The sequence below is a fragment of the Copadichromis virginalis genome, linkage group LG6 (assembly GCF_057382275.1).
Source record: "Copadichromis virginalis isolate Kocher_CV1m ecotype Utaka linkage group LG6, C_Virginalis_male_GT1.1, whole genome shotgun sequence".
NCBI lineage: Eukaryota > Metazoa > Chordata > Actinopteri > Cichliformes > Cichlidae > Copadichromis > Copadichromis virginalis.
In genome coordinates, this window is record NC_140623.1 from 29,505,341 (window position 1) to 29,532,762 (window position 27,422).

The 27,422-nt window shown below is 41.6% G+C and overlaps 1 protein-coding gene across 2 annotated transcripts; it reads left to right on the forward strand.

The window, feature by feature from the left end:
* The first annotated feature begins 1,483 nt into the window (after positions 1-1,483).
* Positions 1,484-24,128, forward strand: ubn2a (ubinuclein 2a). Of its 2 annotated transcripts, XM_085459757.1 has the most exons (17): positions 1,484-2,148; positions 2,963-3,079; positions 4,615-4,716; positions 5,559-5,669; positions 7,551-7,654; positions 9,235-9,787; positions 11,349-11,419; positions 11,717-11,846; positions 12,851-12,957; positions 13,485-13,595; positions 14,140-14,283; positions 14,580-14,630; positions 14,750-14,792; positions 15,316-16,803; positions 16,883-17,090; positions 18,303-18,371; positions 20,014-24,128. In XM_085459757.1, the coding sequence occupies exons 1-17, from the start codon at positions 1,846-1,848 to the stop codon at positions 20,058-20,060; spliced, it is 3,759 nt and encodes a 1,252-aa protein (XP_085315883.1). In that variant the 5' UTR covers positions 1,484-1,845; the 3' UTR covers positions 20,061-24,128. The 2 variants fall into 2 exon arrangements, with proteins under 2 accessions (XP_085315883.1, XP_085315884.1); XM_085459758.1 differs by lacking the exon at positions 18,303-18,371.
* Positions 24,129-27,422: the final 3,294 nt, after the last annotated feature.

The window sequence follows — 27,422 nt, forward strand, 5'->3', positions numbered from 1 at the left end:
GCATTTTTATCCCTAACCCCCCTGTCGTAGGTAGACTTTGTCATAGATTTTGATTGGCTGTAGTTTACAAATGTGACCACATGTCAAGTCAAGTCAAAAAACTTATTAAGATAGATGTGAGAGGTGTTGATCACAAACTAATGTGCACATCTACGGGGGCATCCCTGTGGAAAGCCAGAGATGACTAGCAGACAGAAAAGCAGCTGAATTAACAGCTTTAACAGCTATCAGAGATTACAGAAGAGTACAAACACTGCTGTATAAGAACAAAAACTTTACTCTTTACTGCATTTACTTAGTGAGACGTTGAAAGATTGCATTCAAATAAAAAGTTTTCCATTTGCATAAGCCATACCACACCTTTAACCTGCAGAGGCTGATTGTGTTGATGTGAAAGACAATTCAAGTCGAATATATTTGTATAGGACAAAAGACAATTCAGTGTGCTTCACAGGCAGAGAAATATAAAGCTATTATAGTCATGCTAAAAATTAACGAAAAGATTAAAACATGCAGGAAAAGCATACAGGATTACAGGGTTAAGAGGTTGAAGACACAAAGCCTTGATTTAAAAGGTGTTCATTTATTTACAGTTTTATTATTTAGGCAAAGAATATTTTTCAAACTCTGACTTCATCTCACAGTGACTCCTTATGAGGAATTTGGCTGAAGCCAAACCTACAAAATAAATATGTATATGATTGAACTTTTTCTTTTCACCTGGATTCTTTAGGCCTGAAACAGTTTATCTACTTTATCTACTTTCCCCCCATATTTGTCACACTTACGTGTTTCAGCTCATCAAACATATTTTAAAAGCTAAACCTACCTGGCATGTGTGACAAAGTATCCCTGCCCTAAACCTAATACCTGTTCGTGCCACCCTTGGCAGCAAGAACTGCAGTCTAGTGTTTCTGGCAATAAATGCTTCTCATCATTGTGGAGGAATCATGGCCCACATTATTTTAGTTTTAGTTTTGGAGTGGCCTTTGACTAGGGGGGAGTTACTTTTTCCACACAGGGCCCCTTGATAAATTAAATCATAATTTAAAAACTGCATTTTAGATTTACTCTTATCTTTGACAGGAAGGGGGAAAATACTTTTCTTAGAGTATATGTGAACACGCGTTTTATTGGGATTCTGCTTACAGTGTGCATCAACAGGTGGATAAATCAGCTGGTTTAGGATGGTTATCTGAAGCAGCCAATCATCTGGCTCGCCTTCTTCCCTTTTACGATTTGATGTTTGAGAGTGAGCGCGTGCAAGAATGCACGATTCAGCGTTTTTTTCCCCTGAATAGACTAAATGAAAAGGTCCAGGTGAGAGCTGTGGATTCGCACACGGCACGCGGTCAGAGTCCCCACACAGCCTGTTCTTCACTCACACACTTTATAAAGGTCATTATTGTACTGATGGTGTTGTGATTATAGCCTGTTGTGACAGAGGCGGGTTTAGGATCGGGCCACGCGCTGATTGGACACGATGACCCCCCTGTGGCACTGTGCTTCCGTTTAGTGCGTACGCGCAGGCGCAGCGACCCCTCTCTCTTCTGATTTTTATTTACTCCCGAAACCCAAGATGGCTCCTGTGAATGTCTCAGTCCCATAGCAAATCGAGGATGCGAGTAGCTGCCGAAAAAACAACTTTTCCCCGAGCGTCGCATCCCCTGGAGTTTAATCCGTATGCCGCGGAGGAGGCTGTAACGTCCGCGTAGGCACCGAGCAGCCGTCGGAGCTCCGCGAAACCGCCTTCAATCCACCAATTTGGAGTAGTTTCGCGAAGTAGCTCTTCTCCTCGCTGTCGCTGTCTGTCCGGAGCGAGGTTCAGGCAGGCAGCTCATCCAAATGGCCGAACCGAGAAAAGTGCAGTTTGTCACCCTCTCGGCCTTCACAGCTGGAGCCGCCGCGGAGTCCAGGAAACGGCGGCTGGAGGATGAGGCCGACTTCAACTTCGACAGAGCCGGGGAGGTCGAGGCAGCGACCGGGGCAGGAGGTGCCGCCAGCAACGGTCGCCTCGTTAAAACCGGCGACAGGGACAAGGCTGCAGCCGAAAAGAGGGCGACCGTGAGGCTAAACCTGCCCCTGTCCGAGCCTGACGACCGCTCGTCCGCCGAGTTTAATTACGGGGAACTCATCCAGAACCTCCAGGTAGGATCTCCGAGTTTAAGCAGCATTACGAGGCCGGGGGAGAGAGAGTGGAGCCAGAGTTAATTTATCGCTCTTGGAAGTGTTTGTGTGGACTTGTTTGCTAAGTTAGCTGGAGAGGGGGGTGCACCTTGTGTTTCGATGGCATAGCGTGGTTGAAACTGACCAGCACAAAAGAGAGCAGCATTTCTTCATCTTCTTTTTTTAATCCAACACGTCCAACTTCTGCTGAGCTCTCACAGATTCTAGCTTTTTAAATCAGAGGGCTGGGAGACCTCCTCCCCCGCCTCTCTTCCACATGTAGAGAGGGATGAAGCTGGTCTTGTGCTGCTTTGCTACCTGTGTCCTTTCCACTCAGGCTTGCCCAGCAACAGCCCAGTCACACAGCCATTACAGCACTTGGAAATGCCACATGCAGTTTGGCCCTCTGGCAGCGGCTGATAGATAGATGAGAGAGCATTGCTGATGGAAGTACCAGGATGTAACATGGGAGTGAGGCAAATGTCAGCAGTGAGATCAAAGACAAGCTCGCCACATTGTCAATCTGTGCACATCTGGATCATCTGGTTTCTGCTTATAAACCAAAAGTTAATTAAATATTTCTTACTTGGGGCCAAACAGTAGTCCTGCCAGCACCGTGTTGGGAATATTTTGAGCATTTGTACCAGCACTCACTTGCAGCTGTTCACTTATTTAAGGCTGCTGTGATAATATGTTGATACATTTCTGATTGGACTGAGTCACTGCAACTGTTTGACTTTGCCCCAGGGGTCCGATCATTCCTGTTCACTGTTTTGTTGTTCAAATTTTCTTCCAGGCAAAGAATAATGCTCCAAGTTTGACTTCAGCCCGCAATCCCGATGACCCCTTCAATGATGAGGAGAGAGAGCGGCTCCAGGTTGAAGCCCTGGCTAAGAAGTTTGAAAATAAATATGTGAGTGGTTTGATTAATTTTTTTTAAAATTCCATGTTTGTTGTAGGATTTTTCAATGAGGATCAAATTTCACAGCTGAAAAGTAAATCTTTAAATTAGTGGTGGTTTCTAAATAATGTTAAAGGGCCTCATTATACTGTCTGCTCGTACAGTCATGGACATTGATATTAAATGTGGACAGGTTTCATAAAATCACGTGTCTGTAAACTACTGTGGTCACCTTAGCCACACAACTCTGTGGGGACAGAAGCTCCACCCACCTGAGGTTCAAACCTTTTGATTGTCAATGACAGCCAATCAGAAGAAAGCCGACTTAAAGCAGTGGTTCTTGAACAATGGGCTGTATAGCTGGTAACCAAGTGACAAATATGAAGTGAATGATTGTGATTATTAATTATTTATTTATTTATTAAGAAAAACCAAAGAGCTTGCTGATCCTACTCCATTGACCTTTAATTTAACAAAAAATCTTGGATTTTTTTTAAATATTACTGATTAATAAAAATTGTGGTGTGGAGCACAAACTGTCTGGCTGCTGAATGTCAGAATATGTTTGAGAACCACTGGGTTAAGGGAAGTGGGAAGGATAAGCAAAGATTATTTTGAGCTGCGAATCATGCTAAGCTACTCTACACTCTAGCGCTAAAAATATGGATCTGAAAATTAGTTTTCTGGAAATCAAAGCTTGTTCAAGCCACTGAAATAAACGTTTAACATGTATAAATCAAAATTTCAGGTTGTTACCTAAAATGTCCAGGTGGGTTTTCTAAACTTAGAAGAAATTAATGACATTTTGAATTGCAGAGTTGAAGTTTTGAGGTATTAACATTAAATTTATGACTTATGGATAGCAAAGTGTTCTTTCAGTAGTGTAAATAAGTTTTCGTGCATAAGTCCACTTTAATAATGTTTTTCTTGCTCTGTAGCTCAACGGCTCACGCACAGATATGTGTGTGCCAATAAGCTGATGGTCACTAATTTTTATTAGTTAAACATATTAGTGTTAGTTTTAATAACTTATGGTTTTTAAGTTTAAGTTAAGCTACACTTATTTCCAAAAGTTTTATGGGATGCTTGGTATTTCCAGACTCTTGTTTTGTAATGAAAAAACTGTCAAACCTCGAGTGAATTATTGCTTCTATCTAAGGTTTCAGCACTACAGGGTCTTTGTGGCAGATATTTCATATTTAAGCAATAAACTGTACAGAAATATTCATGCTTATTACTGTTTGTGCCATATATCTTTAAGTAACTTAAAAGACAAATTATCCGTTGATTTTGTTATTTTTAATTTTTAAAATAATTAGGTGAAGTGATTTATCCATCAGACTGGATTTGTTTCTGTGGGGGTCCAAGTGTGTTTTTTTTGCACTCATCAGAGCGCCAAACGTCCCAAAAACAAAAGTATTACAAATATTTCCTCAGTTCTCACTGTGCTAATGTTTTATGGTTTTGGGTTATGTGAGGATTACAGAGAAGAAAACTGTTGTGTTCTGCTTGTAAATGAAAATTAAATTCTATGAAAAACGTTTTAGGGGAACGTGGGGAAGAAGAAGAGGAAGGATCGAATGCAAGATCTGATCGATATTGGGTTTGGCTACGATGAGACAGACCCCTTTATAGACAACTCTGAGGCTGTGAGTATTCCTTTCTTCATGACTAACGAGGTGTTTTTTCCCTCTCGTGTGTCTGTTTTCTAAGACTTTCATGTAGTGGAGTGTCTGAGTTTGTCTCTATAATAATGTGGCATGCTAGTCTCCTCGCTCCCTTATTATCTGCTGATTTATTTGATGTCCTCGTTACGCTCCTGAACTGCTGCTGTTTGGTCTCGATGTGTGGAGGTAGACATTATCCCTCTGTGGTTAAATATTTATTTCCTGCCTTGATGTTTCCAAACTGTACGTTCAGTGGCACTTCTAAAGATAGACAGTTGTCCTTTATTAAACCAACCTGAGACTGCAGTCTAAAACAGTCCTCATGACTCATGAAGACGTCCGTGCTCCTTGTGTCCAAACAGGAATACGTTGTTGTTGTTGTCTCAGTGTTTATAACTCAGTATTCGGAGGATGTCACTCTCTGTCTGGCTGTAATAGCTAGAATTATGCTCTTTTATGGATTCCCTGCCATTATATGATATTTGTCTTGGTGTTTTTAAATAGCTATCCTCTCTGCTCACAAATTGGCTGCACACTGTTTGACTTATTTCTTTCCCCCTTTTTGTTTTGATATGTGCCATGATGGGAAAATTGTTTTCATCTGTGGCCCGGAGGGGATTGGGATTCTTTTACTGATTTATTTATTTCTGGCTCACAGTTAACACCCTCAGTTTCACTGACCAGCAGCTGCTTGGTGACACATTACCAGTTACTCAAAATGTTTTTAAAGCTGCAGACAGCTGCGGTGCAAGTGGCATTATTCTTTACCAGAGTCGTGTAAATTCACACTGAGGCTTGTCTTCCTTTGTTAATGTTTTCCTCAGTATGACGAGCTGGTGCCCGCCTCGCTCACCACAAAGCTGGGGGGATTTTACATCAACACTGGCACGCTGCAGTTCAGAGCGGCCTCTGAATCAGAGGGAGAGGAGGACAAGGTGAGACTACCTGAGCATATTTCAATATTTCGGTGTTTGAGTCAGTTAAATGGAATTCGACTCCAAAGGGTGATAAATTAAGACCTTCAGTGGTTCTTAATTTAAAGATAAGAAAGCCAGCACAATAAATACACCCTCACCATTAAAATCCAGATGCAACAATAAACTGTTAAATAAATACTAAAACCTAAAAGAGAAAGACTAACTTTACGCCTCAAAGTTGGCTGGATCACTCCGCTGGTAAACTTTGTCTGTAGCGTGTTTCGTGCAGTTCAGAGTGCTTTACTGGTGACTGACAGGCTGATAGCAAAAAAAAAAGAACAATGTGCAGATAATCAATTCAAATAAAATCAAAACATGAAGCATCAAAGAAAGAAACTCAGTTGCAACATAGCGTTAGGTCCACAACCTGCTGGACAGTCTTTGGGTTTTGCCTCTGTGCACCACCACAATGGATTTTAAACCAAACAATCAGGATGTGACTTAAGTTTGATTTAAGAGGATTAACACAAATTTAGCATTTACTGTTAAGGATCAACAGACACTTTTTTAAAGTGTTTCTGATTTTTTTTCAAAGTCAAAAGTAACTGAACAAACTAACATCCATGGAGATCACCAAATCCCGTTTTGTCTCTTGAGATGCTCTGCTAGGCCTTTCCTGCAGTCCCCTTCACTTACTGCTGTTTGTGGGTCGTTTGGCATTCAGTTTTGTATTTAATAATTCTTCTTTTTCAGAAGTGTGCAGGCAGTGCAGAGATTTTCCTTTCAAAGTCAAAATTGGTCTTCCTGCATCTTCTGTTCATGAAGGCATCTCTTGATTGTAGATCTTAGCAATGATTCAAACACCAGCTTGAAAGTTTTTCTTGACTTTGGTTAGAAGTTGCAAAGTTCTTTTTCTTGACCATGGAAATAATTCTGTGGCCTTTCAGGACTTCTGGTGTTGCTGGGCTGGTTAGTGCACTCATCCTTTGTACTGTATTGTAGATTGGCTGCTCTTAAATTTTTATTTTATTTTTTAAACCAGTCTGACAGGTTTATTTGTTTTTTTCCACTTAATGATGGCCTCTCTTACTTATACTCACATCTCTTAAAGTGAAAAGCTATAAAGTAATAGTAGTAATAATAATAATAATGATAATAATAATGGGGATTTTGTATAAACCAAAAAAATTCTCTAATTAATAAACACTTAAACATGTCGTAAACGCCCTTCAATTAAAACTGAAAGTCTGCACTTAAGTCACATTCTGATTGGCTGATTTAAAATCCGTACCGTAACCAATTAATATGGACAAAGACACGAGTCTCATGTTATCAGGACGGCAACGAAATGCATGACGTAACTCAGAGTGATGGAAAAATGCAAATGTACTACAGCACACCAAGATGTCAGTCACCATAAAAACATGGCGGGCGGGCGGCGGGGCAGAGGAAATGAAACGTCAGCTTTGTCTGGTTCCCAGGTTGTTCTTGCCATGAAATTTAAAGGGTAAACAAACATACCTGGTTCGCGTCAGCATGTTGGTGTGATGATGTTAGAATGTAGCTTTTAATGTTTTTTTTATTTTTTTATTTCCCAAACACAAAACAAATCTGCCTGTACCAAGTTTAATGACCCAGGGCGACTGCAAGGTGCTCAAACTTTGAGCTAAACCCCGTTAACTGAACTCTACTTATCAGACCATGTGACGCTGCAGTCCTAACATCCAGCAAGAGCCCGTTTTTCATCTGGGTTAGCAAGATACAGTGTTGACAGCATCACTCAACACATCAATAAGAGCATACTGATCCGCACGGAGCGCTGCTCACACCGAATTCGTTATCAGTCATTGTCTGCTGTTTATCTGAATTAATGAGCGTATGTTGTTGTGGCTTTTTCAGAAGCTGAATGACAACAGCGAGCAGGTGATCAAGAGGAGGAAGAAGAAAGAAGGAAACGCTCTGGAGGAGAAGAGCACGAAGAAGAATAAAGTACCCAAACAGGGGTGAGAACCGTGGCTGTGTAATATTACTCCCTGTCCGTTTGTGTCGGGGCTTGTGTGGTTTTTATTATTAAGCTCAATGTGAGGCTTATGAAAAGCTGAGCAAGCCAAAACTCTTGAATTGAAGGACATCGCTTTGCATGCAGCTCTCAGAAAATATTCCTAATCAGGTGATTTATTCTGAAGATGTGTCTCTTCCTGTATATATGGACAGGCTGTTTCTCCTGACCTTTTTAGACACCCAGTGATTTGTGGGCCACCACAAATATGCAACGAGGCATCTGTGTGCTCTTAACCCCTCTAACAAACCGCCACGCTGTGTGACATTACACCCCTCTGCCTTTCTGTGGACGCTCTCGTACGTCTATCACGAGGCAGGGGTGCTTATTGAGACTTGCTCGCAGCTGCTGTGACAAGCAAGCCACCTTCTAGGAAATGCTCCATTATCTATGCTGGTATATGCCGAATACTCCAACACCCCTCCATCCTGAATACTACGTCTAAAAATAGCCACAGCTATTGCCATTGTGCCATTGCTAAATGGATGATGTTATATATGGGAGTGTATGTGTGTCAGACCTTTGAGAGCAGACTGCAGGTTAATCCCATTGAATCCCCACACTTTTGCCTCATATCTGTCTTTGTCAGCACGTGTCGATGCCTCAGTTTGTCTGTGAAAAGATCGTTATTGGTGCCTTGTCCTACGTGGGCCGGTGAGTTTAAGATTTTTCAAAATGGAGTGGACTCGCCTGGTTTCAGACCTCAAAACAGCCGCCCACATTTCAGATTTGCTTAAGCATTCAGATGGGTTTACTGCAACCCCTTTATGGTTGTTTGCAGCAGCTGGAGAGGCAGTTGGCTAATCAGAGCTTAGAAGGTGGGATTAAGAGCATGGGCATCATCTTCCTGCAAAGCTACATTAATGAAAACTAATTACAAGAAAATGGTTAAGTTTAATTTAAAATGACTTTTGTTCAACTTTCATGACCTTTTGTTAAAGCAGCGTAAAGGTGAGAAAGATTTGAGAATAAGGAATTGGGCTTTGGAAAGTTTTTTTTTTTTTGACTGTCTCTTTGAACTTGTAGGTATTTTCTGTGAATGTTGAACTTTTGAATTAAAGTGATATTGATTAACTTTGTCCCTGATATGTTTGTGAATGTAAATCAGCCAGATGAGGCTGTATTCAAGGTTTGAGAAACCTGAGCAAGCTGCCTTTGCCACTGCAAATGACACCAGCATGGATATTTTATTGAGTTTTCTGATTTTGATAGTTCTTTGAGTTCTTCTTTATGTCTTGGATACAAATGTGGATGTAATCCAGTGGCTCTGAAACAGTGATGTGGGGCACAGAGTCACGGCAGAGGGAGCATAGACAATCAGGGGGAAATGGAGTGAAACTGGTCAATGATTCATCAAGAAGAAAAAAGATGAACGTCGCTGACCTTCACTTCAATAAATTCAGCTTGGGTCCATCTTTATTTTTAATGATTGACTGAAAATTGTAGGCGTGACCTGTTTGGGCTCTGAATGAAAGAAAATTTTAAGAAGCACTGCAGTCATCATGTTTTCGTTTCCCTCAACAGAGTCACAGCTCTCAGCCTCCACCGACCGGAGAAGAAGAAGAGAAAGAAGCTGATAAAGGACTCTCTGTATCTAGCGACCATGCTCCGCCGCTTCACCCGCGAGAAGGAAGAGATGAGGAAAAGAAACCCCAACATGGCTCACTCTGGCCTGGCAGGAAGCGTGGCTAACAAGCCCCACTCTGGCAATACAACGAACCACCTGTTATCTTCTAACTCCACCCACCTGCAGGACAACACAGCCGCCAACGACCTCTCACTGGCAGACCTCACCTCGGACCCCGCTGTGATGTCACTGCTGGGCTCAGCCAACGAGAAGGAGCTACAGGACCTCCTGGGCGACCTGGACTTCAGCTTGTTGGACACCAACCAGCAGCACGCCATGGCGACGGCCAGAGAGAATGGCATACTGGGAGTCGGTGTGCCAACTCATAAAGCGGTAGGAGGAGGTGGCCAAGGGCGTGGCCCGGGGCCCTCCAGCAGACTGTTTTCGCCGCCTCCGCTTCCCAATGGACTGCCTGCTCCTCTTATTAAACGCATCGAGGACCTGCGGGTGGTGAGTCAGCTGTAGGCTGTTAGTGGGCGACTGCAATTACCTGTGAAACCTCTTCACTGAAGTTAAACACAAATGCCATTCAGTTGAGGAAGTGGCAGAGGATGTTTATTGTTTCTGTTTAGTCCGGAGAGAAAAGTCTCTAAAGCGTTGGAGAAATGTGGCTGAGCCCTGAGGGGGTTTTATGTAACTAAAACAGCAGCAGACCTCTCACCACTACCTCTTCAACATATACTTATGTTCTCGTTGCTCTTATATCTGAGAGCCGCCCATCTTTTTATAGATGTTGGTAAACATGTAAGGAGAGGTAGGAAAACAATGGAGAGGATTGATGGATTCAGAGGTGGAGAAGAGCAGACTGAGCCAGAGGGGAGAAATAAAAATAAAAATAGTGGTAAAATATATTTGTTTTTGTTGTTGATTCAAAGATAACATGAGGGGAGTATTTTCTTTAAATGTGGACCTATTATGCTTTCCTTTTAAATTTTCTATACACACGGTTACCACAGACAGCACTTAAAAACATAGCCAAAGATTCAAATAATGAGATCAGTATGTCCAAGTAATCCCTGTAACACTGCTCCAAACACTGTTTTCAATATTTTTTTCTGCTCTTGGCTCTTTTTGATGTCAGAAAGAGCAGATATCCCTTATATGGCACACAAGCTTCACTTACCTGCTATTTAGACCTGTTTGTGAGGGGCAGCCAATCAGAAGAAAGTTTGCTTAAGGAGCAAGCCACCCAGTGTAAAGCTGCTATAGTGAAGTCAGCTCTTACCAATGGTTGCCCCTCGCAGAGCCCAGTGCTGCTGGAGGCTTCTTCCTGTTAAAAGGGAGTTTTTCCTTCCTACTGTCGCTCATTGTGGCTCATCTGATTGTTGTCATCTTCTCTGTATTATTAATATGCAGTACCTTGAGGCAACTGCTGTTGTGATTTGGTGCTTAATAATTAAAACTGAATTGAATCAACAATTAAAAAAATATGGTGACTTTGATACAGTAAGGTTCCTATTGACTTCAGGTCACGGACAGGTTTGGTGTTCGGCGCTGTAAGAACCCACATATTTTATTTTTCCTTTGCTGGTGGCCACACAGGCTTGCAGAGAAGTAACAGACTATGAGCATTATTAGTGTAGACTGCAGCTGAATCTGGTGTCATAACTAATACTGAAAAGTAAGAAGCAGGGCAGTGAAGAGAGGTTTTCTGCAGTAACATCACAGCAAGAGTGAGGTTTTTTGGTTTTTTAATTGATCGAGTAAATTGTACACTTTCTAAACACAAGGAATACAGGCCAAAAATGACACCAAATCATGCTGTTGTTTGGGAAGTGTAACTCTTCTTCATGTTGTTCTTTTAGTCGTTTGGTCTGTGCTAAAGTTACACCGACACTTTTCAGCTGAGCTCAAATTCCACTTTAACCATAATTGCTTACAGGTTTATTGTTATATTTAGAGTCATGTATAGCTGTGTGGAGGTAGAGGAGTGTTTGCACACTGCAGTGTTGTATATGTATTTACAGCGTATGGCACAGTGCTCTATGCTGACTCAACCTTTCTCCCACAGGCTTCGCGGCAGTTTGATCAGGAGGGCAGGAAGAAATTTTTCACCCTGGACATGAATAACATTCTCCTGGAGTGAGTAGGACAGCTTTTAAATCACCGTCAGCCAAATCCCAGCACACTCTTCTCCATTTCCCTTTTTCTTTCTTTTTTTTCTTTTTTGGAAGCAGATTTCCCTCGTCACCTCTGCTGCTGCCATCTTTAAGTGTTTTGTTTTCTGTCCGTCTCTCATTTTCTTCAGTAATGACATGCTTCTCATTTCAATCACCCTGCTTTCATTCCTCTGGCACTTCCGTCTTTTCTCTTGTCTCGTCTCTTTTGTTTCTTTTTACCGCTTTTCTGACAATCTGGACTCTCTCTCCCTTCTCTCAGTATTGAGCTGCAGGTCCAAGAGCAGCCTCCCGAGGTGCGCTCAGAAATCTACTCCCACATGGAGGCGTTTGTGCCGTGCAACAAAGAGGCGCTCCTCAAACGCCTGAAGAAGCTCAGCCTGAACATCCAGGTGAGTTAAAGCTTTACTGTGGAGGAGAGGAAGCTGTGAATCCTCACTCTGATCTAAAAAGTGATTGAGTGCAGGAGGAGGGGGGTGTCCTTCTTCAGCCTTTATTATTGCTCTGTGGCCACTAAAAGATTCAGGAGGGGCTTTGAAAATCTCACCACGCAGCATGGCTCAAATCTGGCCTTCTTTAACACATCCTGCAGGTCAGTGTGTGATTTGGGTGGGTGTCCAGTTTTTTCTTTTCCTGAAAGTCAAAAATTGCCCCTAAAACAGACGACCCATAAAGAGTGCAATGATCAAAAATTACTGTTAGATGTTTAGTGTAGAGACATAAAGCAAAGGACTGGATTGGTCAAAGATGACACGGTTTTGACCTTTTTTTAAAATTTTTTTTACTCTTCTGTGATAAATGAATATCTTTTGATCCTTTAACAGCTTCATGCTCCTTTTTCTGAGCTTTTAGCTTTTTCTTTCACAGCCAACACATCAGGGAGATGCTGAAATTTAACTCTATTTGTTTCTTTTGAGCTCTTTCGAGATATTTCTGAGCTCCTACCCATCGCCAGAACTCCCCCCTTGTTCGTCCCTGTCACGTTTGCCTTTTTCACGCAGCGGTTAATCCCTAGCTGTATTCGGTGCTTCCGTTAATAACGTGCAGGGATCTCAGCGTGGGCAGACTAGCGCAGAGAGGTTTGCAGCTGAAAGCAGGCTTCCAAAGGTCTTCTTTGTCATGCGCCATTAATGTTGGATTGTTGACAAAATAAATCTACATACCCCGACCCTCTGTCTCGCTCTTTAACTCTCCATCATATTTTTTTATTATTCCCCTTTCTCGCCTTTTTTTGTGTCTCTTAACTTTTTCATTTCTGAGTCTTCATTCACTTCTGCTGCCTCTCTTTCCCCACTCCCCTCACTCCGACCTTAATTTCTTCCCTCCTCCTAATTTCTTTCTTTTCTCTACCTCTCATTCCCTTTGTCATTACATCCATTTCTGCTTTTTCTTTCAGGACGATCGACTGCGGACACCACTTTTGAAGCTGAAGCTAGCAGTGTGCAGTGTGATGCCTGAGCAGATAGCGAAATATAACATGGAGTGCATGGCTAAGGTTGCAAAGTAAGTCAGTCCTTTTTGTTCCAGAAGGTGAGCAGTCCTCTGAAAGCAGTTTGAGGACAGCTCTTTTAAAAGAAGTGATATGTGAACTCTCCTGATAATCTTTTTTCCATCCACCCATGTCATCGGAGTTCCCGATGCCGTTTTCACACTGGCAGCATTTGTCTTCTATGCAAATCGTATGAAGATCAGAGTTAACGGTGCTCAAAGTCCAGTCAGTGCAAAGCAGCTTTTTTTCCCTTGCTGTGTTTGTCAGTTAAGTTGAGATGGAGGGAGACTTATAATATCAAAACTATTAATAATAGCAGGGGAGAAACATCCATTTATTTACACTGATGTAAAAGAAGTCTTAAAAATGCTGCCTGTGGATACATACCCGAATACTGCTACCGTACGACGTTCAAAGCATAACGCATATAAAAACTTGGATGGAAAATGCATAAAAGCATCTTGTTGACTTTAATTTCTTGAGGAAAAAATGGTTTATTCAAGCCGTTTATGTTCACTTTTATATCTGTGTTTTATTGCAGACAGCAGTCAGAGGAAGGCGATAAGAACGGCTCAGAGGAGGACGATGAGGAGAAACCTGGGAAGAGAATCGTGGGACCTCGGAAGAAGTTTGTCTGGGACGACAAGCTCAGGTAATGATCCGAGTCTGCCCTGCTGGAAGAGCCGGCCGGATGCCGTTCAGCGTCTTTGTGCTGCTGTGTGGAGTGATTTGTTTTCTCTTCGTCTCTTTTTGTTTTCATCTTCCCCTTTGTTCTCCACCGCTGGTGTTTAATCTAGTAAACCGAGCTCATACAGGCTGTAAACAATTTATGTCCGTTCAGAGCTTGCAGGATTAACACTTCACATCCTGGAGAAAGAGCTTTTACTTTTCACCATTCTCCATTTTTTTTTTTTTTCCTACTTATATTTCACTAAAACCGAAGTTATAGTTTTATTCCTGCATGGTGAGGAATAACGAGGAAACCCACAGGTCAGAAATGGTGTCTGAATAAAACTGCTGATAAGTGCTCATTAATTTTCTCCATCGTACTACAAAGACATTTATTTATTCATTTAATTCAAAATAAATACCTCTGTCTCTTTGAAGCATATCAGTGTCTTCTGTCATTTTGTGCTCGGAGACTGCAGCCTGTTTTTCACCTTAATATTGAGTGGAGTGTGTGTGTGTTTGTGCAGGAACCTGCTGTGCAGCTTAGTGCGAGTGAAGCTGAGCTGCTATGAGATGGAGAACCAGTGCTCTCTGTCTGTGGAGGACTACCTCAAGGCTTTCTTAGAGAATGAGGTCAAACCACTGTGGCCCAAGGGCTGGATGCAGACCAGGTCTGTGCTGCTTTTGTGTGTTCAGCTCGTTACAAGCAGGAGGCACTTATCCGCGGAAAAGTGCAAACTGTGTTTTAAATGTTGTCAAAGTACTATAAATTTGCTGCTGCCATGAGAGCAGTTAAGTCTATTTGATATGTGTAAACCCTCAACAATAGTAATCCATCCACATTAGGAACCTTTGGAACCGACTGTATCCAACTTTAATGTGTTTTCCGTTTTTCTCGGTGATGTCGTTCTTAATGTCAGTGACCCTGATTTTTGGCTGACTTTGTTGTTTATTGCCTGTTTCTCAGGATCTTGTTCAAGGAGAGCCTTGTTGTTCACAATCACCTCACTGGAAACCTGTAAGTGTGTCCTTTGTTTCTCCCGTAACTCTGAGCATGCAGGAATTTTACTGGGACTGAGCGTCAATGTAAAATGTCAGCTGAAGAGGGTGAATAATTGCTGGTATTTTTCCACACAGAGTGAAAAAGAGAATGGTGCCTGGACCCAAGGCTAAACCCAAGGTGAGTGACAGCTCAGACTATTTACTGCAAAATATCAAAAAGAAAAAAGGGTGTGTGTATTTTTATTTTACAGCAGTTTTATGAATCGTTCAATTTGAGCCCACTGGCTGAAGTTCTTTTGTGCATTAATACAACTGTAGCTGTATCATATTTGTGTATCTCTCAAAAAACAAGTGATTTGTAGGATTTATACAGCCAGGTGTAGTAACATTTATAGGCGGTGCAGTCAGGCCACGGGGCGAGGTCTCAGAAGGGTCTGACAGGTATGACACAGAATCATAAAGCCACTGTTAAACTGCTTAAAAAAAACCAAAACAAAAACGCTTCCTGACGTTTTTCACAGTAAAAGCTCAAATGTTAAGGAGGAGTTGTGTGAAGGAACCTATGAGTTTCGTTCAGGGTTTAAAAAGTGTTTTGTGGGTAAAATGTTGGAGCTGTACTTTATGAAGAGAAGCGGTTAGAAATAAGTTCTGGTTTCTTTGTGGAGCTTGGGTGATACTGACTGTGTTCTCCTGTTCTTTAGGAGGGCCTTTGGCTCCACAAACCATCGCTCGGCATGACCTCCACCCCATCTCAGCCCACCTCCACATCTGTTCTGACCTCCAACCGCCAGCCCCTCTCCTCCTCGGAGCCCATCTGTTTGTCAGACTCTCTGGATGAAGATCTGACCGTTCCCTCTCTGGACTCCATCTCCCACGCTCTGGCCCTCCTCAGCAATGCATCCAAGGGTCCCACAGACAGCCCTTTGTCTCCCCCACCGCTGCAAATACCAACCTCTTCTCCTCCACCCGTCGCCCCTCACTACCCCTCAGGCTCTCAGCTTTCTGCCTCGTTAGCACAGACAACGCAGCACCATTCCCTGTCTAAAGTGGAGAGTGCTCCGCTGACAGCTGCATCTGTTGTGAACTTGCCAACAACAACGCTACCAACCTCCTCTTCTACCTCCTCTTCCTCGTCCCCGGCTGTCTCCTCCCTTGCTCACGTGCAGGCAGCAGGCCTAGCGTTAGCCTCCAGGACTGCAGACGGTCACTATGGCCCGATCAAAGGATCTGGTGTCATGGGCCAAACCCAGACTCAGAGACATGTTACCATGGCGTCACCCAATCACCGGCCAAGCACAGTGATGGGGAAGATGCATCCGCACCCCTCCCCTTCTCCTCCAAAGCATCGGCCTCCTCCGACAGCTTCCCCTCTGCTGCCCCCCCATCAGAAAGGCTTTGCTAGCCCGGTGGGGATACTGGGAACAATGGGAGCAAGTCACGCACTGGGAAAGAGCAGCGCCAAATCCAGCAGCAATGGCAGCGCTGTTAACAGCAACGTCACAACTTCCTCCTCCCCTTCCCCTCAGTCCCGCTCCAACTCTACCTCCCACCATGGCTTGCAGTCCTTTTGCCCCCCGTCACCGGCCACCTCCTCACCCTCGCCAACCTCCCATACCACACACTCCGCTCAAGGTAAATCCCACACACACCTCCACCACCAGCCCAACTTCATCACACCCATGCAGGCCACCCTCACCAAGTCCTCGCACAGCAGCAACTCTTCTCCCATCATCAAGCTAACCCCTCGGCCTCCCGCCCCCACCCCGCCACCCTCATCCTCCCCCTCGCCATCATCCTCACCGTCAAATCCGCTTTCCCATCAAATAATCTCCACCCAACAGCAGCAACACCAGTTCTCTCCCAAAACCCCCAAAACTTTCCGGCCCCCCTTCAGTGTATCAGGTGGCGGGCAGGTGAAACAAACACAGGGCGGCTGCAGCTTCACTGGAGCCCAGAAACCTCAGTCCACCACTAGCAACAGTAGCATCAACAACAACTCTAACAACAAGGGAGTGGTCTCGACAGTCTGCAGTCATCCGGACAAAACCCCCCAATCACCTTCAGTCTCAGCCAGTCACGGGCAGAGGCAGAGGGTAGTGGGTGGGGCCAGCCACGGCTCAAAGGCTGGAAATGGTTGGGTGGCTTCAGGAACTTTGGCCACATCCTCCACAACGTCACACCTCTCACAGGTTAGTTTCCACCAACGGGAAGTCACTCTTAGAGTTTTATTTTGAATATATTTGTATATATTTTGTGTTTCCTTTGCAGGTATCGACTGCAGGCACTCCCCTCCTGGGCAACCCCTCTGCTTTGCCCCTGGGCTTCGGGATGTTGGGAGGTCTGGTGCCTGTCTCGCTACCCTTCCAGTTTCCGTCGTTGCTCAATTTCAGCCCTCCTGGAGCTTCCGGGGCGGCTGGAATGGGCACAGCACCCAGCTCCAACTCAGGATACCCGTTAGCACAGAGCGACCTAATGGGTGAGTGGGCTCTTAATTAAGGGACCTGCATCTTTTATCGCCAACAGACAGACTTTACTGTGCTTTTTAAAATAAAAGGCCTTTGATATCCTATATCAATAACACGTTAGACTTTAGGAAGTTATTTTGCCTTTTATTACAACTTGCAACTACGTTATATTAAGTGGGGGTTGCGGTAAAACACAAAAAATAAGATGGTACAGGATTTATACTGGCGGTTTCTGTTAAGAAAATGAGTTACTCTGGTAACCTTTTCACAGATATAGGAATTTAACTAGTAGCATCTTTAAAAGTATTTTAATACTTACTACTAACTGTAGCAGAATTGTTGTAGTTTTTGTTGATTTGATTATAGATTTTCTTGTTTCAGTTTAGTTTTTACCCCTCAGTCGTAAAAGGCTAATCTGATATTGTCCTGACACCACCAGGTGTGTGGTTGGGAGGGTGGACTCCCAAGTTTGTGAATGCAATAACTTGAGAACGAAGCGATGTAGGATTTTGAGAAACTTACCAAAGGTGCATCTGCTAAAAATATCAGATGAGTTTGAATTTCAGTGCAATAACTGAAGAAGCAAGTCACCTAGGACTTAAATGTTCAGTGCCGATTGTAGTCTGTTTAATTATTACTGTATGGAGAGCAGATGTCAGAGCCAAGATTTAGAAAAATCAGTACAGCTGTAACAATAAAGACGCATAACTCTTTGAATGCAGTTGACTCAGTCTTGTAGACATCCAGAATCTCAATAAACGCGTCCATGAAGCTTTAATAACATCTTTACCAAACTAACAAGAACTAAAACTAAGGATATTCTATTTTTATTCTGAAATACTTATTTTTATTTTGGTTAATTAAAATGTTTTTCACATGTAGTTTTAGTTGACTACAATAATCTTGCTTTGTAAGAGACTAAATGGGACTCCTTAAATATTACTGGTTCACTGTGTATTTCTGTAAACCAGCAGTGCTTCCCCTGCCATGACCCTCTCTTTTACAAACCAGTCTCCCTCCTTTGTTCTCACCATTTTTTTATTTTTTTGCACCAGTCTCTGTCGTTTCAGCCCTTTGTACTCGTTCGCCTCGCTGACAGCTTTGATCCTCGACTATCTTTTATTGCTGGTCTCACATTTTAACGGTGTCATCTTTTCCCAGTTCTCCCTGGTTGTTGCTGTCTTTCCTCTCATTTGTCCACCCTACCCTCCATCTCTCCTCAGATCTGTATAAGAGTCTCCAGTCAGGGTCACAGGCTGCCCTACCTCCTCACTTGCAGCTTGCTTTTTCAGGTAATCTGCATCCCTCCACCTCCTCTTCATCCTTCCTCTCCATCTGTCTGTGTCAGGCTGACTTGTTGCAGTCGGCTCAGCTGCTCTGTTACTTGTTAGTTCTCCAACTTTCTGTTTGCTGTAGTGTATCTGGTGTTCAGCATGCCTCTGGTTTGATCGTAGCATAGTAGAAACACGAAGATATGTCGTTTTTTGAGCAAAGTCTGTTTAAAAAAAACAAAAACTGGAACCTACTGGTTGACTTATGAACAATTAAACCTTTTTCATATTAGAAGTTTTTGATCCTTTTTAATCAAAAGTTTAATTTGCGTTTTATCTGGTGCTTTCACATATGGATGCAGTGATAAAAGGGTCGAACACTGATAGGTCAAAGTTTACTCAGGTCAGCAGCAGTCATTTTTTATTTTTAGGGGAAAAAAAAAGATTCAAATAATTTAACAGGTGTTCTGTAAAAGCAGGAAAAACCAAGCGTTCAGCTACTGGCACGTTTTAAATGATAAGCTGAGTTTAAGGTGGATGAATGAAATGTCTTTTCCTACTAAGGTTGGTTGTTCCTGGGTCGTCCTGTATCATTTCCAAGCAAATCCACACTTTGGATTTACTGTAACTCCTGTTAATTAATCGCAGGGACCAGGCCTGCGTAGCTTGTCTCTGTCGCCACTTCCTGTGGCAACTTCAGTTCAGTTGCCATCAGTTTTATAGTAAACTCAAAAGACAACACAATTATATAAATAACGTCAAGATGTCACCTTTCAGCCAGATTTTCATTTTAAACCTCATATTGACCCAAAATTTCAGAATTTGCCAGTCGTCTGTGTACCTCAGTTTGCCAGAATTAAAGATGCTTAGTAATTTACATTTTCAGCCAAAGAACCACCCACACACTCGGCCCTTCATGTTTCATAAGACAATGTTTTTCATCGTTCTGCTGCAGCCTGTTGCACCAGTTCAACTCAGGCTTTCTAGCAAGTATTCTAAGGACCTCAGATTGACCCTAAGGAGGATGGTCCTTTCTGACATTTTAGTAATATATAATCTTTCTGTAAGGAAAAGGACAAACTAAACATTGTAACAGATGTTCTGCTTGTGTCTAGCCAGTAACAGAGAACCTGATTATTATTAGCAGGCTAATATTATCGTCTTTTACTGGCCATCTGCCAATCTCTGTATTTCCATTTGTAAAGACAAATAAATAAACATTTAAAAAGTAAAGACCAAGAAACAGTCTTCAACCCTTCTGAGTGTTGAAAGCTGTGTCTGCCTCTTACTGAGACAGACTTATCCTGACTACTTCCATAGCTTTTATCAGTCACTGACAGCAGCCACATTGGATTTTGTTTAAATAAATCAAAAATCTTTGTTTTCCACCTGATTGTCTGTTCACATCTTTCTCGATCCTAAAGTGAAACAAAGTGCCTGAAACCAACATTCTTTTTAATAACCAGCAGGGGGCGACTCCAAGAAAAACCATCTGAAATTAAGTGTTTAGAACCTTTTGGGATGCATGTAGACGCACTGCCCTCGGTTTAACAGTGCACGTATGACAGAATATGAGAAACGGTGCCCTTCAGTGATCTGGTGCCACAGGTTGCTGGATCTGTTTCATCGTCCAGCTGTTTAAAAATGTGCCCTCTCCACGCAGATGCGAACCAAAGCCAGGGTGGAGACATGAAGAGGAAATCCCACTGAACAATAACAGCACAGGAGACAGACAGACGTCACATCCTCGCCTCCTGGCCACAACCACCAACAGACTCTTCGGCTTGATTGACTGACGTGATGCGGTATGAAGGGGGGAGGGGGTGTTGCTCCCTCGCCTCCTTTTAAAAAAACAAACAAACAAAAAGAGGACATAAAAGAGTTTATCTCCGCTACGAGTGGCAAGGATTTAATTTAACTGTATTTTCTAACAAACCGGGTATGAGAACAAGACGGCGTGAATGACGAGGACACTTGTTTTTGTTCTGCCTTTTTTCTTTTCTCCTCTTTGTCAACATGTTTACATATGACTGACCTTGATCACTGTGGAATGAGTGTGAGCGAGGTGATGGTACAGATGAGAGTAGTAGTACACTACATAATATAATTTGTATTTAAGCTCATGTGGAGTAACAGGACTCGTTGTTGCAGTACAGAAAAGGAAAAAAGAAGAAACAGACTGACTAATGAACTTTTGTTTTTCTGTCTTTCGTGGGAATCGTCTGTAGAAGTTTATCGTCGGTCACCTCTGCTCCCACAAATGACTGTTAAGTAGTAGCTTAAATTAATATTGATAAATTATTTGTAATTTACACAGGGACAAAGGTGTGTGTGTGTGTGTGTGTGTGTGTCTGTGTGTGTGTGAGAGAGAGGAAGAGAGACTGTGATCTGGTTAATTTTAAATGTGTGTATGTACATAAGAAACACAATATACTGTTAATTTCTTTCCAGATTATTCTGTATGACTGGGTAAAGACGTGTATTCCCCTCTCACAATAACGAGCAAGCGTTAAGTGTGACGCCCCTCTCTTGCTCGGTGTGTTTTTGGTGCTGTTAACGATCACACTGGACCTTTCCTTGGAAAAAAAAAAGACTTAAATTGAAAAAGTTTTGGCCTCCTCTTGCGGACAGAGGAATTGCCTGTGAGAGAGGGGGAGAAACAAGATTGTAGTCTACTTGAAATTTTTTTTTTTTTAAATGTTAAGATTTTTGATTTCCTTTATCTGCTTATTGACTCAAACCAACTTAATATAACAAGACGCCTTAGTTTGTATTGAAAAAAAATATATGAAAAAGATCTATGCAGGACTGTAAACGCTCAATGCAAAAGTGCAAGTCGTCGCTTGGCTTTCAACCTCTACTCAACTTTGTCAGTGCATTTCTGGAGTTTGAATGTTTGTAGATGCTCTTTATGTCACTTGAGACTCCATATTTGTTTTCCTCCCCAATGTGTGCGTTCAGACAGAAAGCAAAGCGAGTTTTAGGTGCAGGGCAATAATACACAAACGCAAAGACAGCATGCATGCGCACAATCAGAAGAATGTGGGGAAAACGTGAAAGATGGTACACAAAACGAGTACCCAGTCCTGGGGCAAGCAGAGCCCCAGTGACTGTGACACTTCTAAAAAGTCTAAAGCAAGAGTGTCAAACTCATTTTACACACAGCCTGCTTTGATCTTAAATGAGCCGGACCACTTAAACTCACCTCTCTGTCAATGCAAAGTAGCTTAACTATACGTTTAATGCCTAAGATATCTTAATATAAGAAAAAGAAGGGCAATTTGAACAATATGCCTCAGTTTTTCTATGTGATTAAGAAATGCTGCTATAGCAGAGAGAAATCTCTCGGTGCAACTCTTGGGCTCAAATTGTAAGGTTTTTTTCTCTTTTTCTTTCTATAAACAGAAAAAAAATCTAGTTTTTCCTTAATTTTACAGAAATATTTTCTGTTTAAAAAAAAATCAAATAAATAAATGTAATTTTACAGAACTTTCTGTAGATTTTTTTTTTTAATTTTACAGAAATATTTCTGTAATTGTAAACAACTCAAACAAACAAACAAAATTATCACTTAATTACTTTGGGATGTTATGAATGGCCGTGGGTGAGGTCTTTATTGGTAGGAAAAGCTGTAAAACTTGTTAAAAATCCAAGATTTCCTTCCTTCTCCACATTTTCTAAATGTGTCCATTGAGCCAGATCAGAGTGTTTGCCAGGCCAATTCTGGCTCCTGGGCCTTATGTTTGACACCCCTGGTCTAAAGAGTGTTTTGTTTTTGTTTTCCCTTCAGTCAGCGTTTTCACATGAAATTCTAATTGAACTCCCCCTTCATTAAATCACCTGTACACATAGTTGAAGAATTAACAAAAGAACCTTTTAGCTGCTCCTGTTCACCACGGGGTTGTTTTACAGTGACAACTGATTTAAAAGCCGATTTAACAAGAAGCTAAAATGAAAGCTGTCTGCATGTGGATGAACTGCAGTATGCAATCTTAACAAGGGCACAACATTTACTCCAATACATTTATTTATATTTTTGCTAATGTCAGATTTATGATATAAATTATAAATGTACTAATGAAAAGGTACATAAAGTCTCCATTATACACTTTTTTTTTTTCTTGTAGCTGGCTAGTTATTATTGCTCTTTTTTCTGATTTATGACTGTTAGCAACCAACATTAAAGTGCAATGCTACTGGAAGGTTAACCAGACAGTTACTGGTGGTAATTCTTGAAAATATTAGCAAATGTGTGTTATATTAACATGATATCACTTTTTTTTTTTTTTTTTTTTAAATATCACATCTGGCAACAATACTGCTGTACTACAACCCCCTCCAGAGCAAACACTCCAGTCTGAATTAGCCGCAGTTTATTTTTACACAGCCAAGCAATACACAGACCAGTGTTGGCCTCTCATAGATATATTTATATATTTTAAAATGTTATCATCATACAGTTTTGTCCACTATTTGCAATACACGCAGCACTGTCTGCAGCACATGTAGCAGAGTAGCATTGGTCAGGTGGTGTCATTAAAATAAGCTGGACAACAGTTTATGAAATACTACAATGGCATTTCCCCTTTACAGTATCTCAGGGTTTGTCCTCGGTGTGCGTGTATAGTTATGGCAATGACTCTGTTACTTTAACAGAAGTCTGTTATTTCTGTACATTTGATAAACAAATGTGTTTTATGGTTTAGTAAAAAATGGTGAGTTGTGTATTTTTAATTATCATTACCAGTGTTTCAACCCCGCCCCTGGAGGAAGCCCAATAACTGTTTGTGGGGTCACTAACCGTTTTGTATGCAGGTTTAAAAAAATATTAATAATAATAACTACCGTATGTGTGCATATAAAGACTCTTTCTTGGATGCTCCACACTTAAATAAATCATTAGTAAGGCTCTTTAAAATAAAGAAAAAAGCTAAATGTACAATATTATTGCACACAGCTGCGTACATCATTAAAATTTAGATTAAGCATCAAGATTGTTTTATATTTGATCTAAATTAAAATACTAAAACTACTACAGCTGATTTATGACCTTTTAATAAGGTTTTCAGTAGCTGCTAGCTAAAACCTGCTTAAATCCATCAGTCTGCAATGACTCTGCTGCCATTATGTGAATGCAGCAGTATGGATGATAAAGCTTTTATAAGCGCTGTGGCTGACAACTCTAATTTAACTAAAGTACATAGGTGAAAATGTAAAAGCTCAATAGATGCAAATAGCAAACAAATACCACTGTTTTTGAACTGTTTTGATGTGCTGCTGAACACAAATTGCTTCCAGTCCTAACCAGCTAACTAGCAGCAGGCTAACTGGCAGCAGGCTAACGGTGAAAAGTTGGCTGACACCCTGAGACTAAAACGAGCTTCGCCCTGTCTGAACGCTGCTAGTGAAACCTCTCCTCAGCTGAATACCTCCGTTAACGAAACCGTTCTTCCTGAGTCTCTCCTCCACCCACCGGCTCCCTGCCCTCCTCCACTTGTGTCTGGCTGACCGGCTGCACCGAGAACGACGCCAAAGATTGTTGTGTAGCTCCTCCTGATGGGGTGCTGCTGGTCTGTGTGTGTATGTGTGAGGTTATTTCCCCGACATGTAAACCCATGCGTGTCATTGTGAAGTCATGTGACTGGAGCAGTGGGTGACATTTATTTAATTTTAAATGAGGGGGGTAAAAATGACATTTCGTGGTTATCTGGTTATCTGAGTTGGTCTTTTTGTAGATTATTTTTGTGTCCATTATGAAATTAAAACAGGTGGTTTTAATGTTGTGTCCAGATTTTTTTTTTTTTTTTTTTTTTTTCTTTTTTTTCCCCCACCCACTTCCTGTCTTCCTCCAAGGTTTTTGCTGTGTCAGCGCTGTCAAACAGTTTTTATTTCATGGGCTGTACCACTTTGATGAACCAGTGAAACTTTCCTTTCTGTCAGAGTAAGGAGGAATAACTACACATTTAATATCTTGCAGTATCTTAATATGAGAAAAAGTACATTTCAACAGTGGCTCAGTTTTTCTACATCATAAATGCTGCTGGAGCAAAGAAAAAGACCTGGCCCAACTCTTTCAGATTAAATTGTGAGAAAATTTGTAAAATTACAGTTTTAGTTGTCAAATATTGACTCATTGTAGGAAACAAATTTTGATCGTGAACAAAACGACTTTTCTGTCATTGCTAGTGGCTGCGAGTGAGGCCTTTAACAGTAGGAAAAATTCCAAAACAACATTCATGCTGACCTTTGGAAATTTCAAAGCCGTCCAATGGCCTGGATAGGAGCCTTTGCTGGGCCAATTCTGGACCCCGGGCCTTATGTTTGACACCTTTGTTCTAGAGCAACATTGAGTACCTCTACACCTTAATTCATGTACTTTTCAGGAACAGCAGGTACGCTTGATACCTGCGGATCAGAGAGCAGCCCTGTAAAGGTGTTAAATTTTATTTTGTCATGTCATAGAAAAGTGATCTCTGTCCAATGTCAGACCTCTCCCACCTGCTGTTGAAACTTTTTGCTTGTGTTGGGCAGCTAATCAAAACGGAGATGAGCATAAAAAGGGATAAACTGAGGGGCTGGACAAAGCCAAGATTAAGATGAATAAGGATGATATAAGGTTCAATATTAAAAACCTGTGTTTTTGATAGTATTTATGTCAGGCTCGCAGATTATCACTAATTCTAAGTAGAGTGCAATCAGTTTTAACTGTTTAAATCAAAAATATAAAAACACAGAGACAGGAACCCTATAGAGTTGCTTTTGTATCATTACTAAAATTACAAGCAAACAATGTAATGCTTTTAACCCAAGAAAAAAGCAATGGAATTTTTTTTTGTTTGTGGTTATTACTCACCCAAATCAATAAGAAATGCAATCAATTTTATTTTCAATAGACCCCGTAGTTTTTAAAATATTGATCTCTACCAAACGGTTGAAATTATAATTAAATTATTAACAAAAACTATCCAGGGCATTGGATACAGTTTATTTCTAGTAGCATGCCAGTGAACATTGCTGTTTTGGTCGTTGGGGTCTTAGGGCGTAGCATTTAGTTTGTGGTCTTGGAGAGCTGAATCATGGTTGTCCAACTCTACAGGTGTAATAGCATATCAGAAAGTTTAATTTCTCCCATATGCTAATTATATACAGGGATGAGTGATGGGCATGGAATGGTGATCTTTGCATTGGACTCTTTGCTTCCCCGTTTGACCGATGAAAGAGGCATGAACCCACAGGCATTGTGTAGGAGGTTGACACATTTCTTGTCAAACTATTTCATTGCAATCAGACCTTCATCAGACCTGTAATACCAGGCTCCATGGCCCTTCTTTATCAGGTCTTTGTCTGCCATCAGGGGAGCTCCACCAGTGCAGTTTGGTCATACAGTACCAATGCACCTGACACCCAATGAGGTGTGCAAGCTCTGGACCAAGCTGCAACTTGTGAAGCGCTGAGGTTCTTTTATGGGTTTGCATACTGTTTTTTTACAACTTTGGCCCCTGAGAGGTAGCTTCTGTTAGAGCAGGGCGATATGGCCAAAAATATTTATCACGATATATATTTGAAAATTTGCGATAACGATATAACTGACGATATAATTGATGCGAGACAAAATACAACTCCACAACATTACTAGCGCAAAAAGACAACCTTCCATTTATTTTCACTTAAACAAGAAGCTGGTTTTTATGTACAATAAAGCTTTATAAAAATGTAACAGTGCAAATGCAAATTCCTTGCTGAAAGTTTAACCAAAAGGCATTTCCAGTAGAAATGGGCTGACATATCCTGAGCATAACCATGTATAATATCCACTGAAGTTAAAAAGAGGTGCTTTGCAACATTAAACTGCAGTGTGCAGTACGTATTTTTCGGACCGTAAGGTGCACGGGATTATAAAGCACATTAAGCGAAACAAAGCAGTCAGATAAATCAAACTTTATTAAACTCATTCTTCTTGCTTCCTCCACTTCTTTACCATTGTTTCATTAATGTTGAATTCTCTGGCAGCTGCTCTATTCCCATGTTGTTGCAGTATATTAATGACTAACCTCGTATTGTGGATGGATTATCTCAGTTGTTCTCCTGACTGAAGTTTGGTCCGTTTACAGCATCCTGCCATGCGATTGCATTTGTCTCTAACCATGAAGAACCTTCACGTTAACTTTTATAAGTGGAAAAATGTTAGTGTTCGTCCTCCAGCTTCACTGTTTATGTTATGCTAACATAGCTGTGTCACTAGTGATCACGTAGCACATCATTATATACCAGCTAGCCCAACTTCAGTAACCCTACAAACGTCACTGCTGTTTAGTTTCCTGTCTTCATTTATGTAGGAAGTGCGTACGTTTGATTTTTTTTCAGAAATCTCTCAGTCAGAACATGCAATATCATGCTTAGGTAACTAGCGAAACTAGCGAGCTAACTTCCGCTAGCTTCCTGCTAGCTTCTAACTCCGTTAAATGTAATACATTTTGTTTTCATGGATGCCTGGAAGTTAAACTTCATAGTTACACCTGGTAAAGCAGCAATGCTGATCGTTTTATTAAAGATGAAAGAATTTAGACAGTTTTTAACTCTTAGTGATGCTGCAGTGTTCGTTTGACCTGAAGATACGGAGTTTAGGACCCAGATTACTCCCAGATTTAAGGGCATCTTAGTCCGACAGCCGCTTGCATGTTCTGCAAAAAAAATGTGCTTTGTCGTGTATCTGACGGACAAACACCAAACCAGTTCCACATCACTGAAGTTGCACCATTTTTACAAACCAATTCTGGTTCATCTGTTTCACTCAACAATCGGCCATGTGCGTATGAAAACAAAGGCACTGCGCATGCGCGTTTTACTCATATTCTATCGCGATATTTCATTTTCCTATCGTAGCCTAACATTATACCGGTATTACCGTGAACGGTATAATATGGCCCAGCCCTAGCTTCTGTTCCTTTTCACTCAGGGGAGCATTGAAGAATGTAGACCCCCCTTGATACAGCAGCAATTTGTGGATGATGCCAGATGAACTTGCTTGGCAGAACAATTTAAAGCCTCACTCATCTGGTTTGTTGGCAATAT